The 24,985-nt window shown below is 53.1% G+C and overlaps 1 protein-coding gene across 2 annotated transcripts in view; it reads right to left on the bottom strand.

The window, feature by feature from the left end:
- Nucleotides 1-587: 587 nt before the first annotated feature.
- Nucleotides 588-24,985, bottom strand: part of FLT4 (fms related receptor tyrosine kinase 4) — a 40,529-nt gene continuing 16,131 nt past the window's right edge. Inside the window, exons 4-30 of one of the 2 annotated variants that reach the window (XM_080922203.1) lie at nt 24,723-24,835; nt 24,469-24,631; nt 24,146-24,285; nt 23,712-23,880; nt 23,344-23,461; nt 20,497-20,651; nt 20,242-20,404; nt 18,952-19,078; nt 17,828-17,936; nt 16,946-17,308; nt 16,481-16,627; nt 16,255-16,386; nt 16,025-16,131; nt 15,584-15,719; nt 15,006-15,110; nt 14,559-14,672; nt 14,262-14,350; nt 14,018-14,168; nt 13,540-13,634; nt 13,084-13,206; nt 11,452-11,563; nt 9,486-9,585; nt 7,827-7,932; nt 7,024-7,172; nt 5,628-5,748; nt 4,928-5,013; nt 588-2,230 (exon numbers count right to left, since the gene is read on the bottom strand). In XM_080922203.1, the coding sequence (XP_080778329.1) occupies nt 2,035-2,230; nt 4,928-5,013; nt 5,628-5,748; nt 7,024-7,172; nt 7,827-7,932; nt 9,486-9,585; nt 11,452-11,563; nt 13,084-13,206; nt 13,540-13,634; nt 14,018-14,168; nt 14,262-14,350; nt 14,559-14,672; nt 15,006-15,110; nt 15,584-15,719; nt 16,025-16,131; nt 16,255-16,386; nt 16,481-16,627; nt 16,946-17,308; nt 17,828-17,936; nt 18,952-19,078; nt 20,242-20,404; nt 20,497-20,651; nt 23,344-23,461; nt 23,712-23,880; nt 24,146-24,285; nt 24,469-24,631; nt 24,723-24,835 (3,689 nt within the window). In that variant the 3' untranslated portion in view covers nt 588-2,034. The remainder of the gene's footprint in view (nt 2,231-4,927; nt 5,014-5,627; nt 5,749-7,023; nt 7,173-7,826; nt 7,933-9,485; nt 9,586-11,451; nt 11,564-13,083; nt 13,207-13,539; nt 13,635-14,017; nt 14,169-14,261; nt 14,351-14,558; nt 14,673-15,005; nt 15,111-15,583; nt 15,720-16,024; nt 16,132-16,254; nt 16,387-16,480; nt 16,628-16,945; nt 17,309-17,827; nt 17,937-18,951; nt 19,079-20,241; nt 20,405-20,496; nt 20,652-23,343; nt 23,462-23,711; nt 23,881-24,145; nt 24,286-24,468; nt 24,632-24,722; nt 24,836-24,985) is intronic. The other variant, XM_080922204.1, reaches the window with a different exon arrangement.

Raw genomic sequence — 24,985 nt, 5'->3', positions numbered from 1 at the left:
TCAGGGCTGCTGTCTCCCAGTGGCTATTGCTGGCTTTCCCTCCCGGGGCCCCTGGGACAGTCTGACCTGGAGACCACTTCAGGGGTGTACTGGCCCTGCTTCCCTCATGTTGGAAAAGGACAGAGAAATGGTGCAGAGGACTTGCCTAGAACTGAGCTCTCGTGCCTACCACCGCTGGTGATCGGGGGCAACGTGTGGCCTTGGTGGGCGACAAGAAAGCCCCGCTTTACTTTCTAGATGAAGTAAGTATTAAAGAACACGTTCGGAACAGGCTGGCGCTGGCAGACTGGTCGGTCGGAAGGACAGCAGGCAGCCGATGTCTCTTTTGCGCCCTCTGCTGGCAGTTTTGAGGATTTGCGTTGAGTTAGGGACGAGGGAGAGCTCTACAGTATGGCCAGGGGGACCACGCCTTGTTTCCTTTGAACCTAGAGGCCTTTGTGAGCTGTAAGGTTAAGGTCAGAATTGGACAGGCAGCTTACTTAGAATCCACTCATTATAACTCTCTGGCATCAAATTTATTATTATCTTTCGTTAAATACCTTAGCTCATTTCAGAGAACACTGCCAAAAGGGGCAGAGTACGTTTTCTTCCCCAGTACATGTTTGTGTGTAGTTACAAGTCAGGAGAGGTGACACAGACTGGTGATACGGGTGGGAGGGTTGGGGAGGCTTTGCAGCCCCATCGCAGCCTTTGGTCCTCTGAGAGAACAGTCTCTACTTGCACTAGGTGAGACTCAATTCCACAGACCGTTAGATGTGGAGGAATGGGGGTGGCGGCTCACAGGGACAAGAAGATTACAGTCAAACAAGCGTTCAACATATCATAGGAGAACAATACACTTAGTGGGGAGGGTCTGCTGAGCAAGCCCCTGCTTGCTGTATGGCCGCCTGTCCTGCAAGCGTTCTTTTTGGGATGGGGCTAGGGATAGACAGGACCCATCTTCACGAAGCTTCCTTCTGGTAATGATGGGTGGGCAGTGAGAACTGGGCTGGAGGGGTTCTTGGCAGGGAGGCACCAGCTTCCATAGAGGGTCTCTCAGGACAGAGGTTTGGGGTTTTGTTTGTTTGTTTGTTTTTTGTTTTTGTTGTTTTTTTGTCAATGTCAGGTAAAAGTCTAGGGCAAGCTGAAAGCAGGGGCCTCCAAGGGGCCCGGGGCGATGGCTGAGTGGCCCCCAGTCATGTGGCCCTCTGTGCCAGCTCTTTCCTTAACAGAATCCATGATAATCAGACAGAGGCTCCAGGGGAAAGACCCCAAGCAAGGGAGGTTCAGAACAGCAGCAGGTATCTGAGGCTCCAGGCCAGGCAGGTGGAGCCTGGGAGCCTTCAAGAGAGAGGGGGAAAAAGAGCTGTGGTGACTGGCATGCTATGCCCGCCCTCCACTTGCTGGGGACTACGATTCAGAAGGGCTGTCCTTCTTTTTCAGATGACTTATTGATGAGTAAATTTTTCCAGCAGCGCCCGATCTTCTGATAAAAAACGGTTCTTCACAACACTCAGGGGCAGGGGCATTACCTCATTTTGATTAGTCATTGGGTACAAACAGCTTCCATGAGCTAGACAGATGCTCCTCCTTTGTGGCTTTGAGATAGAAATATCTTGCTTCGGCGCTCCAGGGCCAGGAGAAGGATGCAGGAAGGGGGGGGGGGGCGTGTGTGGAGGGGATTGTATTGGGCCAGGACATGGTCGCTCCGCTCCGCTCACTCATCACGTGACTGTCAGACATGCATTGCTTAGGAGAACCCTGTTCTGTCATAGTGCTTGTTCCCGGGCCAGCATCTGTGAAGGCTGAGTTACAAGGTGAACGTGAGGGTGACGGCCCAGTGAAGGGCGCAGGAGTGGTACAGAGTTCAAGGGAGCCCTCGTGTCTGAGTTTGACTCTTCCTCGATAGTGAGCCTGTGGGGGTAGGGGACACAAAACACCTCCGGGGCTGGAGCTCCAGTTGAATTCCCAGCCTTGCCCTGCTAGGGATGTCCCTCCAGCCCAGTTGTCAGAGCCGGGTTGCAGCAAGGGGCAGGAGGCCTTGCCACGTGCTCCTTAGTAGCTGTCTGTGAAGAAAGCGGCGCCAGCAGACGGGCAGCAGTCGCCTTCGGTACACGGCTGGGAGAGCTCCCCATACTCGTTGTTGTAAAACACCTTGCCTCCTTGTGCCCCTTGGGTGGGCCGTCGCCGCCTCCCCTGGGAGTCAGGGTGTCCTCTGGGAATATCCATGTGCTGGCCAGGACCTTTACAGCTGTCAAGACAGGGTGCATGGTGTTAATGAGTAAGGTGAGCGCAGGGTTGGATTGGAATCACCAGACACAGGCAGAGAACGACGCATGCGCAGAGGCTTTAACATCAGTCACACAGCAGACTGATCTGATGTGATGTGTGTGATGTGGGGGCAATTTTCATGCCCAAAGCCTGGACCCAGGGCTGTGAAAACCAGTGCCGAGAACAGCGCCCTCTGCTGCCACTTACTTGGAGGTGCAGTGTCCTTAATGAAAAGTCCTGTTAGTCTTTGAAATTTTGATATGGGCTTCCTCCGGATTCTTCCTTTCCCACGCCTTTCTTCTTACCTCACCACAAAACATCTAAGGTGTAGCGCAGGCTTTCTGCTCATTGCCTATTCAGAAGCGGCTGGATCCCGAGTCAGCTACCCCTATCTTACCCAGCTCAACAAATGGCATCTGTTCTCTCTGTAGCTCAAGCCTGATTGTCCTCAGCCTTCATATCCAGCCCACCTAGAGGCCCTCCATTCTAACTGAAAAATGTCCCCACTGACACCCGTCTATGCCCGGGCCCCTCCTCCAGGGTAAGGCTCCCTGTCCACTCAGATCCTCACAGCACAGGTCTCCACACCCACTCTCACTGTTCTCTCTGGGAGGAGTTCAGAGAGATCCTTTAGTTACATGTGACATTAGGGTCTCCTCTTCCACTCCCCTGCAAGGGTCTTTCATCATTCTTGGGATGAGACTCTAGCTTTGGGGCTGGGGGAAAGGCTCAACAGATAAAATGCTTGCTATGCAAGTATGAGGACCAAGGTTTGGATCCCCCGCGTGCATGCAAAGCAAAAGCCAGGCAGCTGTGGTGGGCAGCCTGCAATTTCAGTGCTCCTGAAGGCAGAGACGGGATACCTGGGGCCAGCTAGGTAGCTAGACTGACTGAATCGGCAAGCTCTGGATTCAGCAAGAAACACCGCCTCAGTCTCAGGGTGGGGAGATCAAGTAAGACACCCCACGTCAGCTCTGCTCTCATTGGCACTCACACACACGTGCCCCTGAACACACACACACACACACACACACACACATGTGCACACACTGGATACATATGCATGCACACCATATACATAAAAAGATGAAACAACCTTGGCTTCTTACTAGAGCCTATAGGGGCTTGCAGGCTCCAGCCCTTACCTTCTGATCATCCACCCTTATCTCTGACTTTCTTTAAGGTTTTTATAAAGTGGTGATTTATTGCTTTTTGTAGCAAGAAGATCCCGATACTGTTTTTTCAGCACTAGTAACTTTGTCTTTCTTTTTCATGTTTATATATTTGTCTGTTTTGGGTGTATGAGAGAGGTGGCTTTTAGGGGACAACCTGTGGTTCTCTCCTTCCATGTGGGCCTTGAGGATGGAACTCACGCCTGGCAGCGAGTGCTTTTATCTGCTAAGCCATCTCCTGTTCCCAGAACATTTATTTATTTTTTTAAACCAATTGTTCTAATGGGAAATATCCCAGAGTTTACTCTTCTAGGTCGATCTACTTAGGCACACTTAGTTTTCTTAATTAAAAACTTTAAATGTGTGTGTGTGTGTGTGTGTGTGTGTGACTGTGTGTATGTGTGTGTGTCTGTGTGTGTGTGTCTGTGTGTGTGTATGTGTGTCTGTCTGTATGTGTGTGTGTGTGTGTGTGTGTGTGTCTGCTTTCAGAGGTCAGAAGAGGGCATTAGGGTCCCTGGAGCTTAGTTACCAGAAGTTATGAGCTGACATGTAGGTGTGGGAAGAGAGCTCAGGTCTTTTGGAAAACAGAACGTACTCTGAACGGCTGAGGCATCTGTCTAGCCCCTAGGCATACTTCTAACATGTAGGCTCATGTACTCTTTCATTTATTTTTTAAAAAGATGGTTTTTAGCTTATAAAACAAATGTGACTTGACTCACACTGCCCACATCTTCATTAGGGGGCTCTAATTCTGCTCACACCACACCTCTGCATACACCACACTTCTGCTCACACCACACCTTTGCTCACACTACACCTATGCTCACACCACACCTCTGTTCACACCACACCTCTGCATACACCACACTTCTGCTCACACCACACCTCTGCTCACATCACACCTCTGCTCACACCATACCTCTGCACACACCACACCTCTGTTCACACCACACCTCTGCTCCTCCTCTGCACCTTCTCCCGGATTCTTTTATCTCTTTATTCAGATCAATTTCATTTTCTTGGTTCCTCCCATTTCTTCAATTATTCATCTGATCGTTTAGACTGTTCCTGGGGTGCCCTGGTCTTCATTTTCGAGAAGATTCATCTCCACTTTCTCTCATGTTGCTACCAGTTTATATCTTCACATTGCCCACTTGTATTCTGAGCTACTGAATTTCTGCCTCTCGGTGCTGTGCTTTTTTTCTTTAAATATTTTATTCTCATTGGCCTGCTGTGCTCAATGTTGTCTCTGAAGATGTGGTTGTTTTATTTGATGTGTACGAGTGTTTTGCTTGCGTCTGTGTATGTACCGTGTGTGTGAAGTGCTCTTAGAGGTCAGAAGAGGATGTCCGATTCTCTGGACCCAGAGTTACAAATAGGTGGAGCAGTGACTTGAGTGTCAGAGACACAATTCACTGACCACATGAAGAAAATAGGAAGGCAGGAGGTTGGCTCCCACTCAGGGCCTTCCCTAGGACGGCACGCCCGCTGTTGGAGGCCCTTACCTGAAGCTGCCTTCTTGTCTATGCCTGCTTTCTATCTGCTCAAACTCTTCTGAGGCCAGCACCATCCCACTGTCTGTCAGGTTATCCTGTGGGAGAGAACCAGCCAAGCCTGTGGACCACATACGAGGCTTTCCTGCAGACCAGCTGCATCCCAGCCCGGTCAGGTGTCAAAGAACCTGAGCCGTGCTGGCCTCACACCTGTACCCAGGGGAACCCAGTTAGGTCCATCAGCAAGTGCAGAGAGGGCCACATGTCTGGCATGAAGGGAAAAAAACATGGCCTGGGTGGCAGAACCTGGAGGGGAGGAGCTGTGTCTGGACAATGACAGGAGCTCACAGTGCGCTTTTATTCAGCCCCAGAGAAGAAGAAACACTGCAGGGAATGAAAGGGATTGGGGGATGGCTACAGTAACTGAAATGAACAGGAAGACTTGTACAGCACGTGTTCTCATGAGGGAGCTGGGAAGAGGGAGAGGAGGTGGATGAAGGAAGGCTAGATCAGTGCACCCTAGACGAATGTCCTGAAATGATGCATCCATCAATGCGTCCAAGTTACACAGTGATGAAAATTAAGTAGAATGCTTTGGAAGACTTGTTTGCTTCTCTGCTATTTGTGCTGGGAATACCTGCTCCTGTCCCCCACCTCTGAGCCTTTCTTGACCCCATCTCAGCTGTTCATCCCTGCTCCCTCCTTCCCTTACCGCAGAGGCTTTGTAGGTTGTAGGGGTCATGGGCAATTCCTCAAATGTCTTCATCCTGGAGGCACCTGAAGTCTTAGTCCCTCTGGCCAGGCGCCCAGGAAAGGACACACAGTTGTAATATCTGTGAGGGGGACATAGAGGTTCTGATGAATTCAGAACTCCCCTGCCTCCCTGGCTGGTTTTCTGCCAGCGGAGAAAGGCTGATGAGAGACACAGTACGGTGAGGACTGTTCCTCAGATCCCACGCTGGTGTCTGTCACACAGATCAGCTGACCTCGGCATGTCCCCCCTTGTCCTGTTCCTGTGCTGCACTGTCTCTCTTGTACAAGGGAGCTGAGTCTGCTGTGGCTCTGAGGTGGAAGGACAGTAGGGTAGTAACCCCCAGGCTGAGTGTAGCATGGAGCTGAGGCAGGCATGGCTTTCTCTTCCGGGTAGCCATCTTCCTGCTGTTAACTGCTGACTGGCCTACCCATGTGTGCGTGTGTGCGCACAAGTGTCAGTGTGTATGGCTTGTGCACAGGTTGTTGGGTGCATGGTAGAAGCAGCTTGGCAAGGCCCAGCTTGCTTTTCTGTCCTTAGTCACGTCCCTGCCCTGAGCACATAGGGCAGAAGCCCCGGAGCCCCAGCCTCTGTCACGCTTGTGAGAAGATGGATAATACCACATAGTAGAAGTGTAAACTACCAAGGGGAAGAGGCCGTTTCACTCCTGCATGTGGTGAATGTGCATGTGGTTTACACTGTCTTAGGCCTCGCCATGGTCCAGGGGCCATGCTGTGGAGTTGAAACAGCAATTGCACCCTGGGAGTGTTCTTGGCCCAAACACCGTCTACCTTACTTTGTGTGTCCAAAGAGAGAATGCCCAAGGTGGGTGCTCTTTTGAATGTGAGGAGCACGGAGAATTGGAGGAGGCCCGCTGCTGTGGTTTAAATTTAGATAGAGTGGGTCTCCAAGGTCCATGTGCTGGAAGCTTTATCCCCCCATGTGGGGGCACTGAGGCGGGGCCTAGTGCAGGGAACATCACTCAGAAAGGACTAAGGAAGGTCTATTGGGACCCCGAGATGTTGTAATACGGGCCTCTCACTTCCCCTGGCATCCTCTAGCTTCTGTTCTCACTGCATGTTTTACTCTCCGAGTGCTTCTGTTACCTGCCAACTGCCAGGAAACTCCCTAGAGATAAGCAAATGATGATGGTACCTGTTTTCCGTGTGAGCTTAATGGACTTCTTTTCTTGCTAAAGCACTCAGCCCCAGGTATTTTGTTATAGCAGTGGACTAAAATGCTCATGGAAAGAGGTCTCTCAAGTCACTGTAAGTTGCTTTTCCTTAAGGACTCATAAATATTTTAAGTTGCTGTCACCATCAGACCCATTCCCAGACCTGGGGAGGGGGAGACTGACCTGGCTGCCAGGCTGTGGCAGTGCATGCTGGGTGGACTGCTGTCGGCATCAGCCTCGGTGATGTGTAGAGCTGTGGTGGATGCCTGCATGAAGCCATCCTCCTCTGAGCTCTGAGAGCTGTGCAGGGCCACGCACTCCTCTTCCTCCTCCTGGCAGGAGGGGAGACATTTCTGGGGTCAGAGGCTACCACAAGCCTGTCAGCAGTCTTAATGCTACCAAAGGCTACTGTGGTCCTGACCTCTGCCGTAGGGTCAGGGTGGGTTGTGTGTGTGTGATTGTGTGCTCTGAGGAATGAGTGGGGCCCTAGCACATAACCACAGCAGACCAAGCATGGAGTTTGTTAAATGCCTGCTGGGTTAGCCTTCTCAGTCCAGGCAAGTGGGACAGGATGGGTCTCAGCTGGGCACCCTCAATTCAGATTCTAGAGCATGAGGTACCAGCTTAGGAAGTACCTTTGGGAAGGGATACACGGAGGATATACAAGTTCAGTGTTTTGTGTCCAGCAGATGCTGGGAGGTAAAGGGATGTACTGCCATCATGTTTGGGACAGCACTGCCTCGCAGGCTCAGTGTGAACATGACCTCTGACCATCAGTATGGCAGCTGGTGCCCAGCTTCCTGTGGCTGAGATGGAGCTGTGGGCAGTGGGAGAACAGGCCTGCAGGCCTGGGGCCCAGAGATGTGTGGCCTCTCCTTGGTAGCTGACAGGTGACCAGGGCTTAGAGGAATTTGGAAAGACACACAAAGCAGGGACCCGGGATAAGGCCATGGGTTGTATCAGGACAGGACAAAGATGGGGCTCACCTGCCAGCCTCCGCCCTGAAGCAGGTCCCCCAGGATTTCCACTAGGTCAGAGAAAGCAGGCCTCGCTTTAGGGTCTCCAGACCAGCAACTCTGCATGATGTGGCGTCTGTGGGACGCAGATGGCTGTTGACCAGTGGCCTGAGCACACCAAGATCCTCCCACCAGCCTACCCCATCACTCCTGGATCTCTGTGGTGGTTGTGTTAGTCAGTGTGTCCCCTCAGGTTCATGTGAGGAGAACTTGATCCCAGAGTGGTTGATCACTATTGAGCTGGTGCCCACTGCAGGGTCAAGGGGGCTTGTGACTGGATTACTGCTGGGCTCCAGGCGCAGGGTGTGCAGAGAGCAGGCTGTTGTATGTAATTTCCTCCCCTCCTATTTCACTGTGTGGTCTGTCCCAGCATCGTGCCCTCTGCCACACTGCAGTGCACACAGGAGGCATCCCCAGAGCTGAGTGACGGAGAGACTTCCGCTCGCGAACTCCCAGAACTGAGCTGAACAAATGTTCCTTTTCCTTACAAGGTGTCCTGCGTCCAGTGTGTTACAGGAACGCGAAACGGACTCAGCCTTCCATCCCTAATACTTGTTCTGTCGGCTCCACCTCAGATTTAACACTGCCTGTCCCCCTGCCTGTCCTCCCGCCTGTCCCCCTGCCTGTCTCCCTGTCTGTGCCCCTATCTGTCCCCCCGTCTGTCCCCCTGCTTGTCCCCCTGTCTGTCCCCTTGTCTGTGCCCCTATCTGTCCCCCCGTCTGTCCCCTGTCTGTTCCTCTATGTGTCCCCCCCGCCTGTCCCCCTGTCTGTCCCCCTATCTGTCCCCCTGCCTGTCCTCCTGTCTGTTCCCCTGCCTGTCTCCTCATCTGTCCCCCTGCCCATCCCCCGCCTGTCCCTCTGCCTGTTCCTCTGCCTGTCTCCCCATCTGCCCCCCTGCCCATCCCCTGCCTGTCCCTCTGCCTGACCCCTATCTGTCCCCCTGCCTGTCCCCCTGTCTGTCCCCCTATCTGTCCCCCTGCCTGTCCCCCTGTCTGTTCCCCTGCCTGTCTCCTCATCTGTCCCCCTGCCCATCCCCTGCCTGTCCCCCTGCCTGTCCCCCTGTCTGTTCCCCTGCCTGTCTCCTCATCTGTCCCCCTGCCCATACCCTGCCTGTCCCTCTGCCTGTCCCCTATCTGTCCCCCTGCCTGTCCCCCTGCCTGTCCCCACCATTCTCAGGCTGTCTTCAGTCCCTCAGGTTTCCTCTCTTCCTCTGATCCCCTGTCTTTCTAGTGCTTCTCAGGTGTCCCCAAGGTGTCTGTGTCCCATCTCTGTGACTGTCGTCTGTGTGTTTCCTCCAGGGTAGAGGCCTGGCCTGCTTTACGGGCTCTGGATGTCCATGGGATTCTAGAGCAGTGAGGTCCAGGGTTGGGGCATGGTAGTGGATGGACGAATGGGATCCGTGTTGGAGTAAGACAGTGTCTACTACGGATGCCATACCACGGGCTATCTCCTGGGCTTGAATTCCATCTCCTGCCCCACAGCTTCATGATTCCCTTATCCGCTGAGTGTCCCCATGCCTGCCTGAGCCCCTTCTCTTTCTGCCTCCCATCTCATGATCTTCACCAAGCCTCTCCATCACCCGCTACTGCACAGTTCCGGCTACTGCACAGTTCCGGCCAGGAGACTCACATGGCAGGGGTGGCCAGCTCTGGAGCTCTCATCCGCGTGCCGTCCTTCAGCCGCTGGCAGAACTCCTCATTGATCTGTACCCCGGGGTATGGAGAGGCCCCTGATGGAAGAAAGGTGGCGGTGGGTGGGGAGCAGTCTGCCCTTTGCTCAGCCCAGCCTGCCTTGTCCCTTCCTCTCCTGTACATCGCTACCGGAGTTAGTATGATGTTTCTGCCCAGGTGCTGGGCTAGCTCCCTCCCCCATTCTAATTCTTCATCTAATTGAAAGAGGCTGGATGGGGCTGGAGAGATGCCTCAGCAGTTACGAACACTTGCTGTGCAATCATGAGGTTTAGAATTCTGATCCCAAGACCTGTGTCACAAGCTGGGTGTTTGCTTGTAACCTCAGATTCAAGCAGGGCAGAGGTAAGAGAATTGGAGATTGTCGGCTTCTAGAATAGCCAAGAAGGGGAGGGAGAGATGGCTCAGTGGTTAAGAGCACTCACTGCTCTTCTGAAGGCCCTGAGTTCAATTCCCAGCAGCCACATGGCGGCTCATACCTGCCTGATTCTGTTTTCTGGTGTTCAGATGTACATGCAAAGTACCCATACACATAAAATACATAAATAAATAACAAATAAATGTTAGAAGAGCCAAGAAAATGCCAGCCCCAGGTCCTGGTAGGGTACCACTCTCATCCACATAGTCAGAGTGCATTTGTGAGACCAGTTGCAGGGATGGGCACGCAGCCTCACCAAACCTATTCAACAAAGTCCTTCTGCATCTCTAAATCATCCTGTTCAAGTTGCCCATTTCCAGCTTATAAGGATCACTACCCTGGTGTCTCTTTGCTCCTCTTGGGCCAATGGCACTACCCTGCCTCTCTATTATTTATCTGTGGATTGTGTGCCCCATGCACTACCCTGCCTCTCTATTATTTATCTGTGGATTGTGTGCCCCATGCACTACCCTGCCTCTCTATTATTTATCTGTGGATTGTGTGCCCCATGCACTACCCTGCCTCTCTATTATTTATCTGTGGATTGTGTGCCCCATGCACTACCCTGCCTCTCTATTATTTATCTGTGGATTGTGTGCCCCATGCACTACCCTGCCTCTCTATTATTTATCTGTGGATTGTGTGCCCCGTGCATGCTAAGCCCACGGAGCTGTACTCCAACCCCTCTTCATGTGGCCCAGTTCCTTCCCAGTCCCTGAGGCTCACCCAGCCGCCCAGGGGCCCCTGAACTATCGAGAATCTTTCTGCTCCTGTTTAGTAACTGTTTATCATAGGGGTCGATTTCTATGTGGGGTTTGTGTAAGCAGGTGTGACTGAATGAGAATTCCCCACCTCCCCCAAGGGCTCACGTGTTCACACATTGGAATGCTTGGTGACCGGGGATAGGAGGTATGGCCTTGCTGGTGGGTGTGTTTAGCCTTTGAGGTTTCAAAAGCCCACACCAGGTTCCAGTCTCTTTCTCTGTCTGCTGTGAAAGGATCAGGATGTAGCTCCCAGCTGCTTCCCCAGTGCCACGCCTACCTTTGTTCTGCCAGCTGATGATAACGGACTAACCTTCCCTGCCGTGATGATAATGATGATAACGGACTAACCGTCTAAAACTGTGAGCCCCAAATTAAGTGCTTTTCTTTATAAGAGTTGCCTTGGCCTTGGTGTCTCTTCACAGCAACAGAGCAGTGACTAAGACAGTGAGTGGGCACTGAACTTTCTTTGGACCCATGGCGAGTAAAGTGGCTGCGCTGCTCAGCATCAAGGTGTTGCCAAGGGAGCCCCTTTGGGAGGCAAAGTTCTCTGGATAGCTGGGCCAGGCTGGGCAGAAGCAGGTGAGTGGGTAGGCCCTCTGCGACCAATCCCTTGCCTCAGAAGGCCCTGGGCTAATAGATCTGTGTACAGCTACAGTTGTGTGATCAACCTCTTGGTCAACAAGTGGCCCCCTCTCCTCTCCTAGTGGGCACCATACTCGACTCACCCAGAGAGAAAATCTCCCACAGCAGCACTCCGAAGGACCACACATCACTCTGCGTGGTGTACACCTTATCAAAGATGCTCTCTGGGGCCATCCATTTCAGAGGCAGCCGGGCCTGGGTGGGCGGAAAGAGATATGTCCCATGGTGGAGGAGAGAGGGCTAAAATCAGACATCAGGATACCACAATCCTAGGTTCCTTCTGTGAATATTGAAGGTGTCTTCCCTGGAGTTGTCCTGGGTGCCCAGATCTCTCTCCCCATCCTGCTCCCTCTTTTTTTCTCTTTCCCTTTCCTCCTCCCTTTCATCCTTCCTCACCTCTACCTTTTCTCTCCCTCCTTCCCACTTTTATGTTTTCCCCCCTCTCCCATCCTCTCTCTTCCCCACAGCTATCTTTTGTTCCTAGTTATCTTCATTCCCCCTCCCTCCCTCTTCTTCCCTACCCTCTTTTCTTTTTTCTCTCTGTCCCCTCTTTTTTGTGTCTCTCCCCCTTCTCTTTTTCCTTTCTCTCCTCTTTCCTTCTCTTTTTTCTCCCTCAAGCTCTTAATGATGCTTCCCCTCCACCAGTCTCCCTCCCCTTACTGCTTTATCTGAGAGCCCTTCAAGACTGGCCTCTGCTTCCAACCCAGTGTTCCCAGCCCCTTTTTTGAAATCTTATGGGGGCGTCATGCACACCTGTCCACTACCTGCATTAGCTTCCCATACCTAGGAGTCAGCATCAAAGACAAAAGCCTACCACAGGGTGGTCATCACACTGCCCTGGACTCGCTCTGATTGTCTTTTTTTTTCTCTCTCCAGCCATCTTCCTTCCTCTCCCTGGCACAAGCCCTTACTCAGCTCTGGTCAATCCAAGTGCCCTTCCATGAGCTCTCTCAACAGCCCTGGCACTGTCTGTGGACCTGTATGGGAAGGATTATCTAGAATAGGCTAATTGAGATGGGAAGACCCAGCCTAAATGTGGGCTGTCCGATTCCATATATCCCAAGATGAACAGAAGGAGAAACAGAAGAGAGAGAAGCCGGGCAGAGAGTGAGAGATGGAAAGCCAAGCTGACCTGAGTGAAAGCATTCATCATCTCCTCCTTCTTGACTGACACCCTATGTGGTGGTTTGTATGTGCTTGGCCTAGACAGCAGTCCTATTACAAAGTATAGCCTTGTTGGAGTAGGTGTGACTGTGTCACTGTAGATGTGGGCTTTAATACCCTTGTCCTAGCTGCCTGGAAGTCTGTATTCTGTTAACAGCCTTTAGATGAAGATGTAGAATCCTCAGCTTCTCCTGCACCATGCCTGCCTGAATGGATGTTCCTGCCTTGATGACAATGGACTGAACCTCTGAACCTGTAAACCAGCCCCAATTCAATGTTGCCCTTATAAGAGTTGCTTTGGTCATGGTGTCTGTTCACAGCAGTAAAACCCTAACTAAGACAGCCTATGAGCTTACACCCTCCTGTTATGGACATAAAACCAGCACACTTGCTAAGCTCCTCAGAACAGTGGATTCCCCATCAGTGGGCATGTATCCTAGCAGACCAAAGGTTCCTGTCACCTTGAGCCAGTGCTGACAGAGGACAACTGAACTGTGGTCTCACTCTTCCCATCCACCCTGAGTCCCGTGCACCATGTTGTTTTAACTCACACTGCCCTTTCGGACATAGTCGGGGTCTTTGTAGATGTCCCGAGCAAGACCAAAGTCACAGATCTTCACTATGTCACTTTCTGACAGTAAGATGTTCCGAGCAGCCAGGTCTCTGTGAATGCACTAAGGGTGGAGGGAGGGAAGTGGTAATGAGCTTAGCTTTAGCCCCTGGGGTGACATCTTAGCCTGAGGTGCCCTAAGGTATATCTTGCTCATTTGGAGAGAGATTAGTGGAGGAGGACGTAGAAAATCGAGGACAGTTAGGGACTCAGCCAGACTCATGCAATGGCCACTGCTTAGTGTGGAGATGTGGGGCAGGGCATTCTTCCCTTTGGGCTGAGTTTCCTCCAAGATGGAACAGATATGAATTGATACTAAGGCCACTGTGGAGTAAAACTATGACTGGGCATATCTGTGGCATGGGATTCGTACTTTTTTCCTCTGAAAAGGACCTACCTTGCGGGAAGCCAGGAACTCCATTCCCCGGGCCACTTGGAAGCTGTAGCAGACAAGGTCTTCCATGGTCAGCGGGCTCAGCCATAGGTCCTCAGCTGCACAGAAAGAGGGCAGCTCAGGAGGTGTCTCTGCCAGAGTTCATCTCCCATCTCAGCTCCAAATTTTAACATCTGTGTACCCAACCCTGACCATAGCACCCCCTTGATACCTGTTACCTTCACGCTCTCCGGGGCACCCACTTCTGACTCTGTACCCCCTCCCTGATCCTATCTACAATACATTGCTGTTTATTCTGTGATACACAAGATAAATTTCATTTCCTGCCCCTGGGATGTCTTCCTCTTCTGAAACAGAGCACATTACGATTCTCTCATAGAAGTCCTGGCACCAAGGGCCTCAGGCTAAGTTACCCCTGGGTAAAGTTAATCGAGAGGCTTTACTGGGCCAGACATACACCGGAAGGAAGCCAGGCTCTTACCTTCTTGGACAAGTGGGGCTCGCCGTGCACTTCCTTTACCCATCAGGAGCCTTGTAAATAGGGCTCTGTCGCTGCTTCCAGGTCTCCTCCTATCAGCCTTGGCGCCTTCTACCATCGCGCGGAAGCGCCTCCGTTGCTCCGGAGACTTCTCCTGCCAAAGCGAAGTGAGGAGCTGGCCTCGGATCTCCATGGTGACCACCCGTTCTCTAACTGGGCTCCTGCAACAGGCTGGGGTACCACTTACCGCGTAGGGGTTGAACGCCTCCCGCTTGACACGCAAGAAGTTGGAGAGGTTGCCGTATTTGCAAAACTCCACGATCACCATGAGAGGGCCTAGGGAACCACGGAGCAGAAGTCAGGCAGTCATCGGTGATGCCAGCTGCGCATTGGCAAGGCGCCCCCCCTCTGGGGTCTATCCTTCCTGCTCTCTGCTAGGCTCCAATGTGGGTCCACCCCAGGATCCACATGGCTCCTCCCACCCGTAGTGAGAGTACCAAGGCTCTCTACCTGGTCCTTTCCCCAGGGCATCTCATTTCCATACCGTTGGGCTTGGTGCACGCCCCTAGGAGGTTGACCACATTGAGGTGGTTACCGATGTGAATTAGGATCTTGAGCTCGGACATCAGGGCACGGTGCTCGCTGGCAGTAGCGCCCTCTGGAGGAGACATAGGGGCATAGCACAATGCCAAACCCGCACTGGTATTTTCCCAATCAGCTCAGCCCTCCTGAGACACTCACTCACTGACTTAGCAAAGGCACGCTCAGCGCTGGTGCTGGGGATGCAGGCTGCGCTGAGTCCCTAGCACGTGCTGCTAACCCTACAGAGGCAGAGGTTCGGGTAGAGGTTTGGGTCTGATTCCTAATGCCTTTCTGTTCAACCGTGGGGGGATTGTAGCTGAGTGTTTCCCTTCTTGTTCCTGCATCAGCTCGCGCAGAGCGCAGGTCCCTCCCCTAGCCGCACAGTGCTTTCTACCTGTAAGCCCCATACCTTTTAGCATCTTCACGGCCACGGTGTCACAGCTGCTGCCTTTATTGATGCCAAAAGCTGAGGCTTCCACCACTTTCCCAAAAGCCCCGTGGCCTAGGACTCTCCCTGTGGAAGCAGGGGGCCAGTTCCAGGTGAGCTGTACGGGGTTTGGGGAGTGAGGATGGAAAAAAGGTGGACAGCAGGGGTGACCTGTCCCAAGAGCTTGGGGCAGGAGGAAAATGGAAGCCTCTTCTGCCAAACAGGAAAGGGACAGGGAGTGGAGTCTTAGAGAGGGAAAGCTGCAGAACGGGGAGTAGAGGCAGACAGGAAGGCCCCGGCATCCTCTCCAGGCAGGTGGGACAGGTCCACCCTGCTCAGAGCAGCAGGAAATGACCTCGAGGGCCTGGGAACTGGAAGCCCTGGCTGTGGTTCTGGGGATTCTGGCCCAGCTGGAACTGGTCAGTCCAGGTGGGGACCAGGAGGGCCATCCTGGCACAAGTTCTGAGAATGTTACTTCAGCCTGCCTGACCCTGCGGCAGCTGAAGCCGGCTCTGCCAGGCAGAGAGTGCTGGGTGGGGCAAGCTGGGCGCTGGCCTCACCGAGGTGCAACCTTTCCCTGGGGAACTCCCACTGGCTGGCGTCATAGGACAGGTATTCACACTGCTCCTCCAAAGGCACCTCCCCGGGGTCCATGATGATGGACAGGTAGCCCGTCTTGATGTCTGCATGGGCAGGCTGGGGGTGGGGGTGGAGACAACTCATTGATTTGGACACATCACTGTGGCTTGGACATATTTTGCCTAGGACAAATGGCCCTTGCTTCTGGGTTCTCAGTCAAGGAGGGGGACAGGCCAACAGACAACTTCTGCTCCATTTGGAGCCAAACATGGGAAGACTGGGGAGGCTTCCTAGGGCAGGAACATAGGTGAACCAGGATGGGAATCTTCAGGGTTTGCTGGGTTGAGAATGGAACGGGAACACAGGAAGGCCGACTGGGCACTGGAAAGGACCTCTGCGGGGGAGCTGGGGAGCACCCTCACCCTTTTCATGTTACAGAAGATGAGCAGGAGGAGGACCCAGAAGAAGACGGCGATGACGCCAGTACCGATGAGTATCACAATCTCCATGCTGCCTTTATCTTCAGAGCCTGGGTGGGTAGAGAGAGGGGACATGTAGCCAACAGGAAGTGCCCCTAGTGCTTGGGAACCCCTTCACTAAATGGCCGATTGGGTGTTTGAGGTGGGTTGGACAGAGCCAGGCAGGGGCGCACCTTCCACCGCCACGCTAGCAGAGGAGTTCACGCAGCCCTTGGCATTGCACACACTGCACAGGTAACGACCCGCGTCCTCCTCGCGCACGCGCTGGATGCTCAGCCTCTGATTGGAGTCAGCCAGGTCGATTCCTGCAAGAGGTAGGGTGAAGGCTCCAGCACAGGTTGGTATAGGTACATCGGCCTTGCAGACTTCCGGTCTGTCACCTAAGGCAACCTTTCTTACCTGACTCTTTCTCCAGGAGCCTCTCATCTTTGTACCACACGATACTGGGCACGTGCGCTCCGGCCACCGGGCATCGCATCTCCAGGGAGTCACTCACGTTCACCAGGAGGTCGGTCAAATTCTGCGTGAGCCGAGGAGCTTCCAGGGCTGGGCCAGGGGTAGAGAAGGAACTAAATGAAGGTTCAGAAGGTACCAGAGGGTACCTCGGGGTGGGGCAGTATGGAGCTTGAAGTAGGGATAGGTGTAGTGGCGGGTGCAAGAGTGAGACGGGTGACATGGCACCGAAAGATTGGGGACTGAGCATGCGAAGGACTTCTACAGCCAGACTGGGCCGCAGGGGTGCTTCTGAAGACCCAGGATTGGGATCTGACCACCCAGCGCTGTGTTGGATTGGGTGCAAGGGTAGAAGCTACAGAGGCTGAGAAACGTGGCCCCGCCCTCTCCGGCTTGCCACGCCCATCTCACCCTGCACGGACAGGTACTTCTTGTGGCAGTGCTTGTCCTGGCTGCGTCTATCCTGCACCTCACACACATAGTCACCCTCGTCTTCGGGCGCCACTTGGGGGATATTCAAGCTGAGGGTGGCGTGGCGGGCCCCAGGCTCCGCCTCCTCTAGGTTGGCCTCTAGGGGCGTAGCAAACAGGTGCACGTTTTTGCAGTCGAGCAGTAGGGGGTTCCCTTGAGCGTCGTGCAGAGTGGAGAGGTTGAGCCGGTACCAGCGCAGATGCTCGTACGTGTAGTTGTCCGCCCGGCAGCTGAGGCGCACGGACTGGCCTTCTAAGGGATCCTCAGAAGGCTCTGATTCGATACTGAAGCCGTCTGGGATGGCTGAGAAGGGGAGAGGAACCCGTGAAACGGTCTCCGAGTTTACTGCCGCAGTGTGGGTCTCCCCTCTCCTAGCTATGCGCAAACACTTCCTGCAGCCCGGTTCTGGAGCTCTTATCTCCAGACCCAAGGGCATCCTCATTCTATTTTGCTACGGACCACATCCAGACCCTGGCTTTTTCTTGGGATGATTTAATTAGCATTTGTCAGGGCCGTTCTCTTGATTTCCACCTGCTTTTTCAGGTGACTTCATCCATAGTCCCCGGCCCAGTTAAGTGTCTCCTGTGAGCCCCGGCTTTCTAGAGGTCACTAACCCATGTGAAAATCTGAGTAAATGATGGGGATTTCTACTGTCGCTTGCACACATGAACCACAGGACTCTAAATTGAGAATGGGTGACCGTCTGAGAATCCCTAAATCTTTCATGTTAAGGTGGTGTGGTCGCCAAAGCACAGTGAGCTCGTTCTTGGCACCCGACCTGCCTAGGAGAAGTGGAACTCCAGGGACAGTCTGGTTACTCACTGGTCACATAGAAGTAGATGAGCCGCTCGTCCTGGCCCACTTTGTTGAAGACCACACACTTGTACATGGCTGATACATTGGCATCCTGGATCACCAGCTTGCTCACCGTCTACCCAGAACAGAGGCATAAGGCTCCATTGTATATTTGGACCCTCCTCCTCTTCAAAGAGGCTACTGTGCTCACTAGTAATGGGGAAACTGAGGTCTGTGTTGGCAGTGACCAAAGTCTAGAGACTATCCAGAACAATGAGGCAGGTCTTTGGCAGTAGAGAGGCAGCACCCGGAAAAGTCAAGAAACAGTGCGTAGACGGCTTGCCTAGGTTGTAGCTGAGGCTGGGAAATGCCCACAGGCAAGACCAAGGGGACTTATCTGTGCCATGTCTCAGACTGTAGCCATGTTGAAAGGTCAGAAGCCAGTTTGGCAACTGGACCTGTCTAAGCAAGGGTTAAATGAGTCACATCAGGACCAGCTACTTCTGAATTGTGGCTTAAGGTCAATAACTGGTCACTGTTCAAGGTCTTTGTGATGTGCCCACATTAGTCTGAAGGCATAGAACACATCGTCCAAGTCCAGGATTGTGGAGGAGGTGTGCATGTGTATGTGTGTGGAGGTACCCCAAGATTCTGGAAAAATTCTGCTCTCAGGGACTAGGGAGTTTGAAAAAATAGGGGAGGAGAGAGGTTCATAGGCCCTGCCTATCATCCGAAGGCCCCCCCACCCCCATCTCAAGCCGGGCACTTCCTGGCCAGGCCTGGAACAGGAAAAGGCTCTGGAGGTGTGTAGGAAAACAGGAAGTGACTGTAGGAAGTGGGTGCCTTTGTTCATTCCCCCCTCCCCCTCCTGGTCAGCAGCTCACCAGCCTTCTATGGAGACCTAGTCAGCCCCCAGCCCCATCCCCTCCCAGCCTTGGGACTTGTGGGCAGCTGGGTTCTCCTGGATCTCGGCTTCCTTGTCTGGGAAGGCCTGGCTCACGTGCAGGGAGCTGAGATCCAGAGATGGCAGGAAAGTCACCTGCCTGTCAACTGCGGTTCCCAGAGCTCTGCAGGCCAGGTGGAGGCTCAACACAAGCAAGAGGCGGCAGCGCTTTCTCTACTGCCACAGCTTGTCTCCATAGGTCCTGTACCTTATTCTTTCCCTCCACAAACTCCGTCCAGCTGTCTAGGCTCTCGATGGGGTTCACAGCATCTTGAGCGGTCACCTCCTTCCAGTCTCGGCACTGCGGCATGCCATCACGCTGCTGCCGCCTCCGGCTGCAGATGAGGAGGGACAAGGGCAGGTCAGGAATAAGGAAGGGAAGACCTAAGGAAGGTTAGGGGTTACAGCTTGGTTATCCTCAGGCATTGTCTCACACCACAGTGGGTAAGAGACACCTCCAGGCCCAGGAACAAGGACAGTGAGGGACTAGAACACTGTTGCAGCCCTGCAATCCTTCCCTCACACAGACACTGTTCAGTCCCATATCTGCTGTGTGTCCTTCCTTGCAGAGTTCACCTTGGATGTGCTCACCCAACTTCCATGAGGACCATAAGTTACCATTCTGCCCCACGAACCCCAGCCATCCCAGCTGCTTCTCCTTCTCTTTTTCTTTGAGGCTCACTGCTTCAGTCTACTGCTGGCATGGGGCTAGACAAGATCTTGTCTGCCCCTATCTGAAGCGTGGAGAAGGGACATCCCAGGACTCAGTCATTTGGCCCAGAACATAATAGTGAACCACTAGAAGGAGTAAACTTGGAGGTAACAGTGTGAGCTGCAAGCCATGTGTTTCACAAGAGTCTCTTAAGAGCCTTGAATGCTTCAGGCTGTCTTAGGCTCACAGGCCTCCCTGAGCCTCCCCACTGACTGCTCTGGAGCCACAGCCCCTGGGCCAGCAGGTGGAGCTAGACTCCTTTCCTGCCTGGGTTCCTGGCTTCTGTTCATCCCCTAGCATGCAACCACAGACTGTTTCACTAACTGGCAAACTTGTCACTCTGCTGCTTGAATGGCTTTCACCTGGTTCCCTAGTGTCCTGTTCATGTGACACTCTCCTCCTCCCCTGTTCCTCGTGTGTCTAATTTGTCTCTGTCTAGAATGTCCTTCCAGGTTCTCCTGTCTTTTTTTTTTTTTTTTTTTTTTTTTTTTCCTTTCTGGCTTCGGTTCACTATGTAGCCAAGAATGACTTTCAGTTCCTGATACCTTAGCCTCTACCTCCCAAGTATTGGCACATGCCAGCACACCTACCCAGCTCCACTAGCCCTTTCGACATTGAGCTGGGTGCAGGGAGCATGTCTCATTTGGACAGACTGTGTTGCTTACAGCTTTGAGCTTGGGAAATTTGTCTCCCTTCTCTGGTTCTGTTTCCTCACCTATAAAGAGATGCCTTGATTGAGCTAAGACCTTATGTGGAGAGGATGGGGTGTGGTAGGGACATACTCACAGACTGCGCTGGGCAAATGTCTTGCATGGTGTCCAGGGCCTCCAGTGCCACTGGACACTGAGAGGCTGGGGCACTCCATAGGCAGTGCAGGTGAGGGTCTGGCGGCTGTGGCGGGAGTAGATGCTGGGCGAGGAAGCTTCCTTTTCGTGGATGTGGGGAGGCACTGTGGCATAAGGCAAACAGCCAATCAGGTGGCTCCCATCGCCACCCTCTGGCCCCTGGGACTCATCCCTTCCCCCATCTTCTGGGCTATACCATTCACCACCAGCTCCAGACTGATATTCTGCCTCAGACCAGCTGCAGAGTTCCACAAGTCGAGAGTGTAGACGCCCGCACTGGCCTCGGTCACCTCTTTGAGCACCAGAGCATGTGGATTGTGGCGCCCAGTCACTGGCTTTCTGTCCTTGTACCTGTTAACAAGAACAAATTCTGTTGAGGAAGCCATAGTAAATCCTATATTTTGTATGCTGATTAAGAATTAAGAAAGCAAGACAAATGAAAACCCCAAATACCCAACACTCAAGTCTCTTCTATAAAGTAGCACAGACAGTTTGAGTAAGCTGTAACACTTCTCTATGTACTATAAATCATCTTGAGATGACATCGGGTACTCATACATTATGTTTCATTAAAGGTTGGGACATTCATTTGCTCAGGGACTATGACTAAAAACAAAAGGTCTAGATATATTTTAGAAGATATTTTCCATTCAGGGTTCATTGGCATTGTGGCTGCAGAATGAAAGCCACACATACGGCTGGAGCTGGGAGAGGAGGCTAGAGCAAGAGGCCTCTCCTGTACTAGGCCAAGAATGGCAGCAGGAGTGTGGGATGGACAGAGTCCCTGGTCAGAGGAAAGGCAGACTAAAGCTCTGGGCTGGGCTGGCTTATGTGACTAGTTCAGCAGTGTCACTGAGCCACTTCTAGACTCACTCCTAAATCCTTTGACCCCTCACCCCACCAGTTTCTGATTAGGGCAGCCACCCTCTCTTCCGAGAACTTGGCCTAGGGACTCGGAAAGCAGTTTCCCAGTTCATCATTGAAATTCTTCTGGGTGGGCTTCAGCATTGGAGACCGACTCTGACACCCTCAGTGGGCCCTGTCTGCGTTCTAGGGATGTATAGGGATGAGGGAAGGAACAGCAATAGCTGAGCACATGAAGTATTAATTGCCTGGTTCTCTGACACCTGCCTCTGGAAGCTTCTATGAGTTCACAGGGCTTCTGACCTACTGTTACCCTAGTTTGGATGCTCTTTCTGTAGATGACAATTTGCCTGGCTCTCTCCTTCCTGCACTGGGGCTGGAGTATTGGCTCTTCAAAGAAGGTTGCCCTGCCTGCCATGTTGCCCTGCCTGTCTGCCTCCCTTCCTCCCTTTCCTCTCTCCATTCTCTCTCTTTTTCTCGCCCCCTTCCTCCTTCTTTCCTTTAGATCAAACCCAGGACCTACACTCTATGCAGCACACTGGGTTTTTATACAGATATCTGTTGAGTGACTGTCCTCTCACTGAGCTGTGAGCATCACTGAGGACAGGGACAGCTCACTGCTGTATCCTGTTTACATGTGTGCTCACCCTGGGCCTCTGCTGCAAGTGTAAGCAAATGCCTTATACCTCAGACTGTTTCTATGGTCTGAGTTCTGGGCTTTGAGGCGCCTCCCCTCTGGACAGGCTAAGCCTTGACTCTGCGGCCCTGAAAAGGGACACATCTTAGGTAAAAACTCCCCTAAGCCTCAGTGTCTTTGTTTGGCAACCAGAACAAAGTATTTGCATGAATTGCAAGGGCTCACTGAAATGGTGTCTGAATCTTGCTGGGCACATTGGGCCAAAGCCTCAGCCTGGCTGTGTGTCCACTGACCATCTCATTCATTGACTTAGAGTGATCCCAACATGGTGCCACTTGAACAGTGGCACCCGTGAGACTGTGATAAACACATGTGCACGGGGACAGCTGCACACTTCAGAGAGGAAGACGTTAGCTAAGTGGGAAGAGAAACGTCAGAGAAGATAGATATGCTCCCGTGGAAAACTGCTGGAAGCAGGCTCAGCCTGGCTGGCGTCGGAGGTCAGGGGGCTGTGACATCAGTGTCCCTAGGACCTTCTGCAGGGCTCTGATGCTGTGCCGTGCGCTATATGTATGGCTCAAAGCTATGGCCTTAGAGGTTTTGGGGAGCCTCGGGCTTATAAATGGGACACCCCGAGCCTTCCCAGAAGCCAGCTTCCAGCCTCTGGCCAGTGGGTCTTGGCTGAGAACCTTTGGGTTCTGTCCTGGCACTGAAACCCTTTTATCAAGCGTGAGGAGCCTCAAGCTGGAAGGGCAGGGCTACTCTGGTTGACAGGAAGAGACAAAGCAGGAATTCCTGCCAGGAGACCTGGGGCTCAGGTGGGAATGCTTGCCCCTCTTCTGGTCCATTTCCTTATCTGCACAGTGTAGACAGAGGCTGCCGTAGGGTTGAATCAAGTAGGTGGCTCAGAGGTAAGGGAGGATTGAGGCTTTGTACTCTTAGGAGGACACCGAAGAAGGCATATCTCTGGGGTCCCCTCTGTGCCCTGGGCATATCCTGTAGAGAAAGCCCACCTCTCAGGTCTCCCCCAGGCCTCTCACTACCACCTCAGAGCCAGGCTCCATAATAAATTGTCAGTCTCATGATATCTCAGATTTGTGGGGCCTCAGAGAAGAACTCTTATAAGAAGGGAGCCCAGAGAGGTAACCACTGCAGAGCAGGCCCCGAGTTTGCTCACTGTCTGGAGATCCAGCTGCCAGAGCCTTGGAGAGTCTGAGGGGATGTAAGAAGTAGGTATATAGAACCCCACACTGCCCATCACACCCCGCACACCAGACCTGGTGTTTAAACATTTTGAGGTTTAGCTGCTCCTGGGCTAAGCTTCTTGTAGCCAAATATATGCACTCATTTTCTGTAGGGGATCTATTCAGTGAGAATCCCACCCGAGTTTCAGGGTATGTAGGCCTTGATGGGCAGGGACAGATCCTCTTTTGAGATTCAGGGCTACTGATCTGATAGGGAAGGACATTGTCCTTTTTATTCTTTGGTCAGTCTTTGTGTTAAGCTGGGCAGGGCAGCAAGGGAGGGGGCCCAGACTGTTACCATTGGAACTCCGGTGGGGGATAAGCTGCCAGCTTCACAGGTAGCTTCACCAGCTCGTCACCGGCTGTGGCCTCCAGGACAGGTCCCTTGAGCCACTCGACACTGATGAAGGGCTTTTCTGCCAAACAGGAGGCATGAGCATAAACTTGGGGCTGACCAGGCCTTCCCCAGCCTCTCCCCCTGCAGCCTGGTAGGAGGTGGGCAGGGCTTCCCCTGGAGCCCTTCCTTCCTTTCGTTGGTCCCTGCTGTTCAGGTGCGTCATGACCTCTGACTCACACTGCCTAAAGACCCTTGTGCTCCAGGTTCCATAATTCTGGACCCATCCCACCCCATGCCGGGCACAATGACCTCAGCCTCCCAGGTCATACCATGCACAATGACCTCTGTGCTCTCCCGGAACCGCTGAATCCCATTGTTGGCCTCACACACATAGGGACCCAGGTCGTGCTGGCTGACGTTGTGGATGGTCAGGATGCTGGAGAGTTCTGTGTGGGTCTGCTGGGAACGCCGCTCAGGTACCCACTTAGCACGCTCTGTCTGCAGTACCCAGGGGAAGCCAGAGTCAGCAGGCAGGCAGGGGTAGGCACCCAGCAAAGGCACACACCCCCGCCCAAACACAGGTAGCTCTGGATACCCAGCTTCAGAGTTTGCTTTGGGATAAAAAACTTCCCCATCACTTGGGTACCCGAGTCTGTTTCTCCTCCATACAGAGGCACAGGTACCATGGGCACAATGATCCCTAGGGGTGACACTGTGGCCAGGGACAAGGGAATAAGGAACCTGGCAGAGCTGCTGAGCTTACCTGCTTCCCTGGATAATCCCAGTCGAAGGTGACACCCGAGTCGAACTCAGCCCATACTGTACAGTTCAAAACCAGCTTCTCTCCAACCAACAGCTCCAGTGACTTCTTGGGGTACAGCTGGATGTCATAGAGCTCATTGCCTGGTGACACACACAGTGTCACCTCCCACACTCCTCATAGAATAGTACACGCAGAGCAGTGAGTTATCAGACCGCTCGTGATACTAACAGCCTGTGACTGGGAACTCGGTAGGACAAGGTATTATGTCTGCCCTGTTGCTCTTGGGGTGCAAAGATTAGCGAGATAGAACGAGCGCCCCCTACCTGTGATGTGCACGAGGAAGGGATTGGAAAGAAAATCCTGGTCGCCCCAGGTGGTCTCGCACTGCAGGTACAGGGCATCGCGCAACAGTAGAGTGGGCACCCGCATACCCCGGCGGTCATCCCACAACACCGCCTGGCCGTCAGGGTGCAGCACTGTGCTTTGCTGGAGGGACACAGAGACGGTCAGCTGACTTTCCCAAGGACAGCACAGGAGGGTGGGGGTCCTGGGGTCGGGCTGGGGAAGGGAATAGTACCGAACGCAGTGTGACGTTGAGCCCAGGGACGGACACCAAACAGGGCACCCACATCGAGTCCTTCCTGTTGACCAGGAGCGTGTCAGGTTTGTTGATGAAAGGCTGCTCAAAGTCTGAGGAGATGGAGTAGGTAGGAGCTGGGTGAGGTAACAGCTCAGGGAGTCTCTGGCTAAGGCTGGGGTGGGGGAGGGGAGGTATAAGGGAGTTCCATGGGTCAGGGTGGAACAGAGTAAGGCCCTGTACTCACTCCTGCTAGCCTGGTG

Source organism: Micromys minutus (assembly GCF_963924665.1).
Source record: "Micromys minutus genome assembly, chromosome: 10".
Taxonomy (NCBI): Eukaryota; Metazoa; Chordata; class Mammalia; order Rodentia; family Muridae; genus Micromys; species Micromys minutus.
This window is presented reverse-complemented; position numbering and strand designations above follow the sequence as displayed.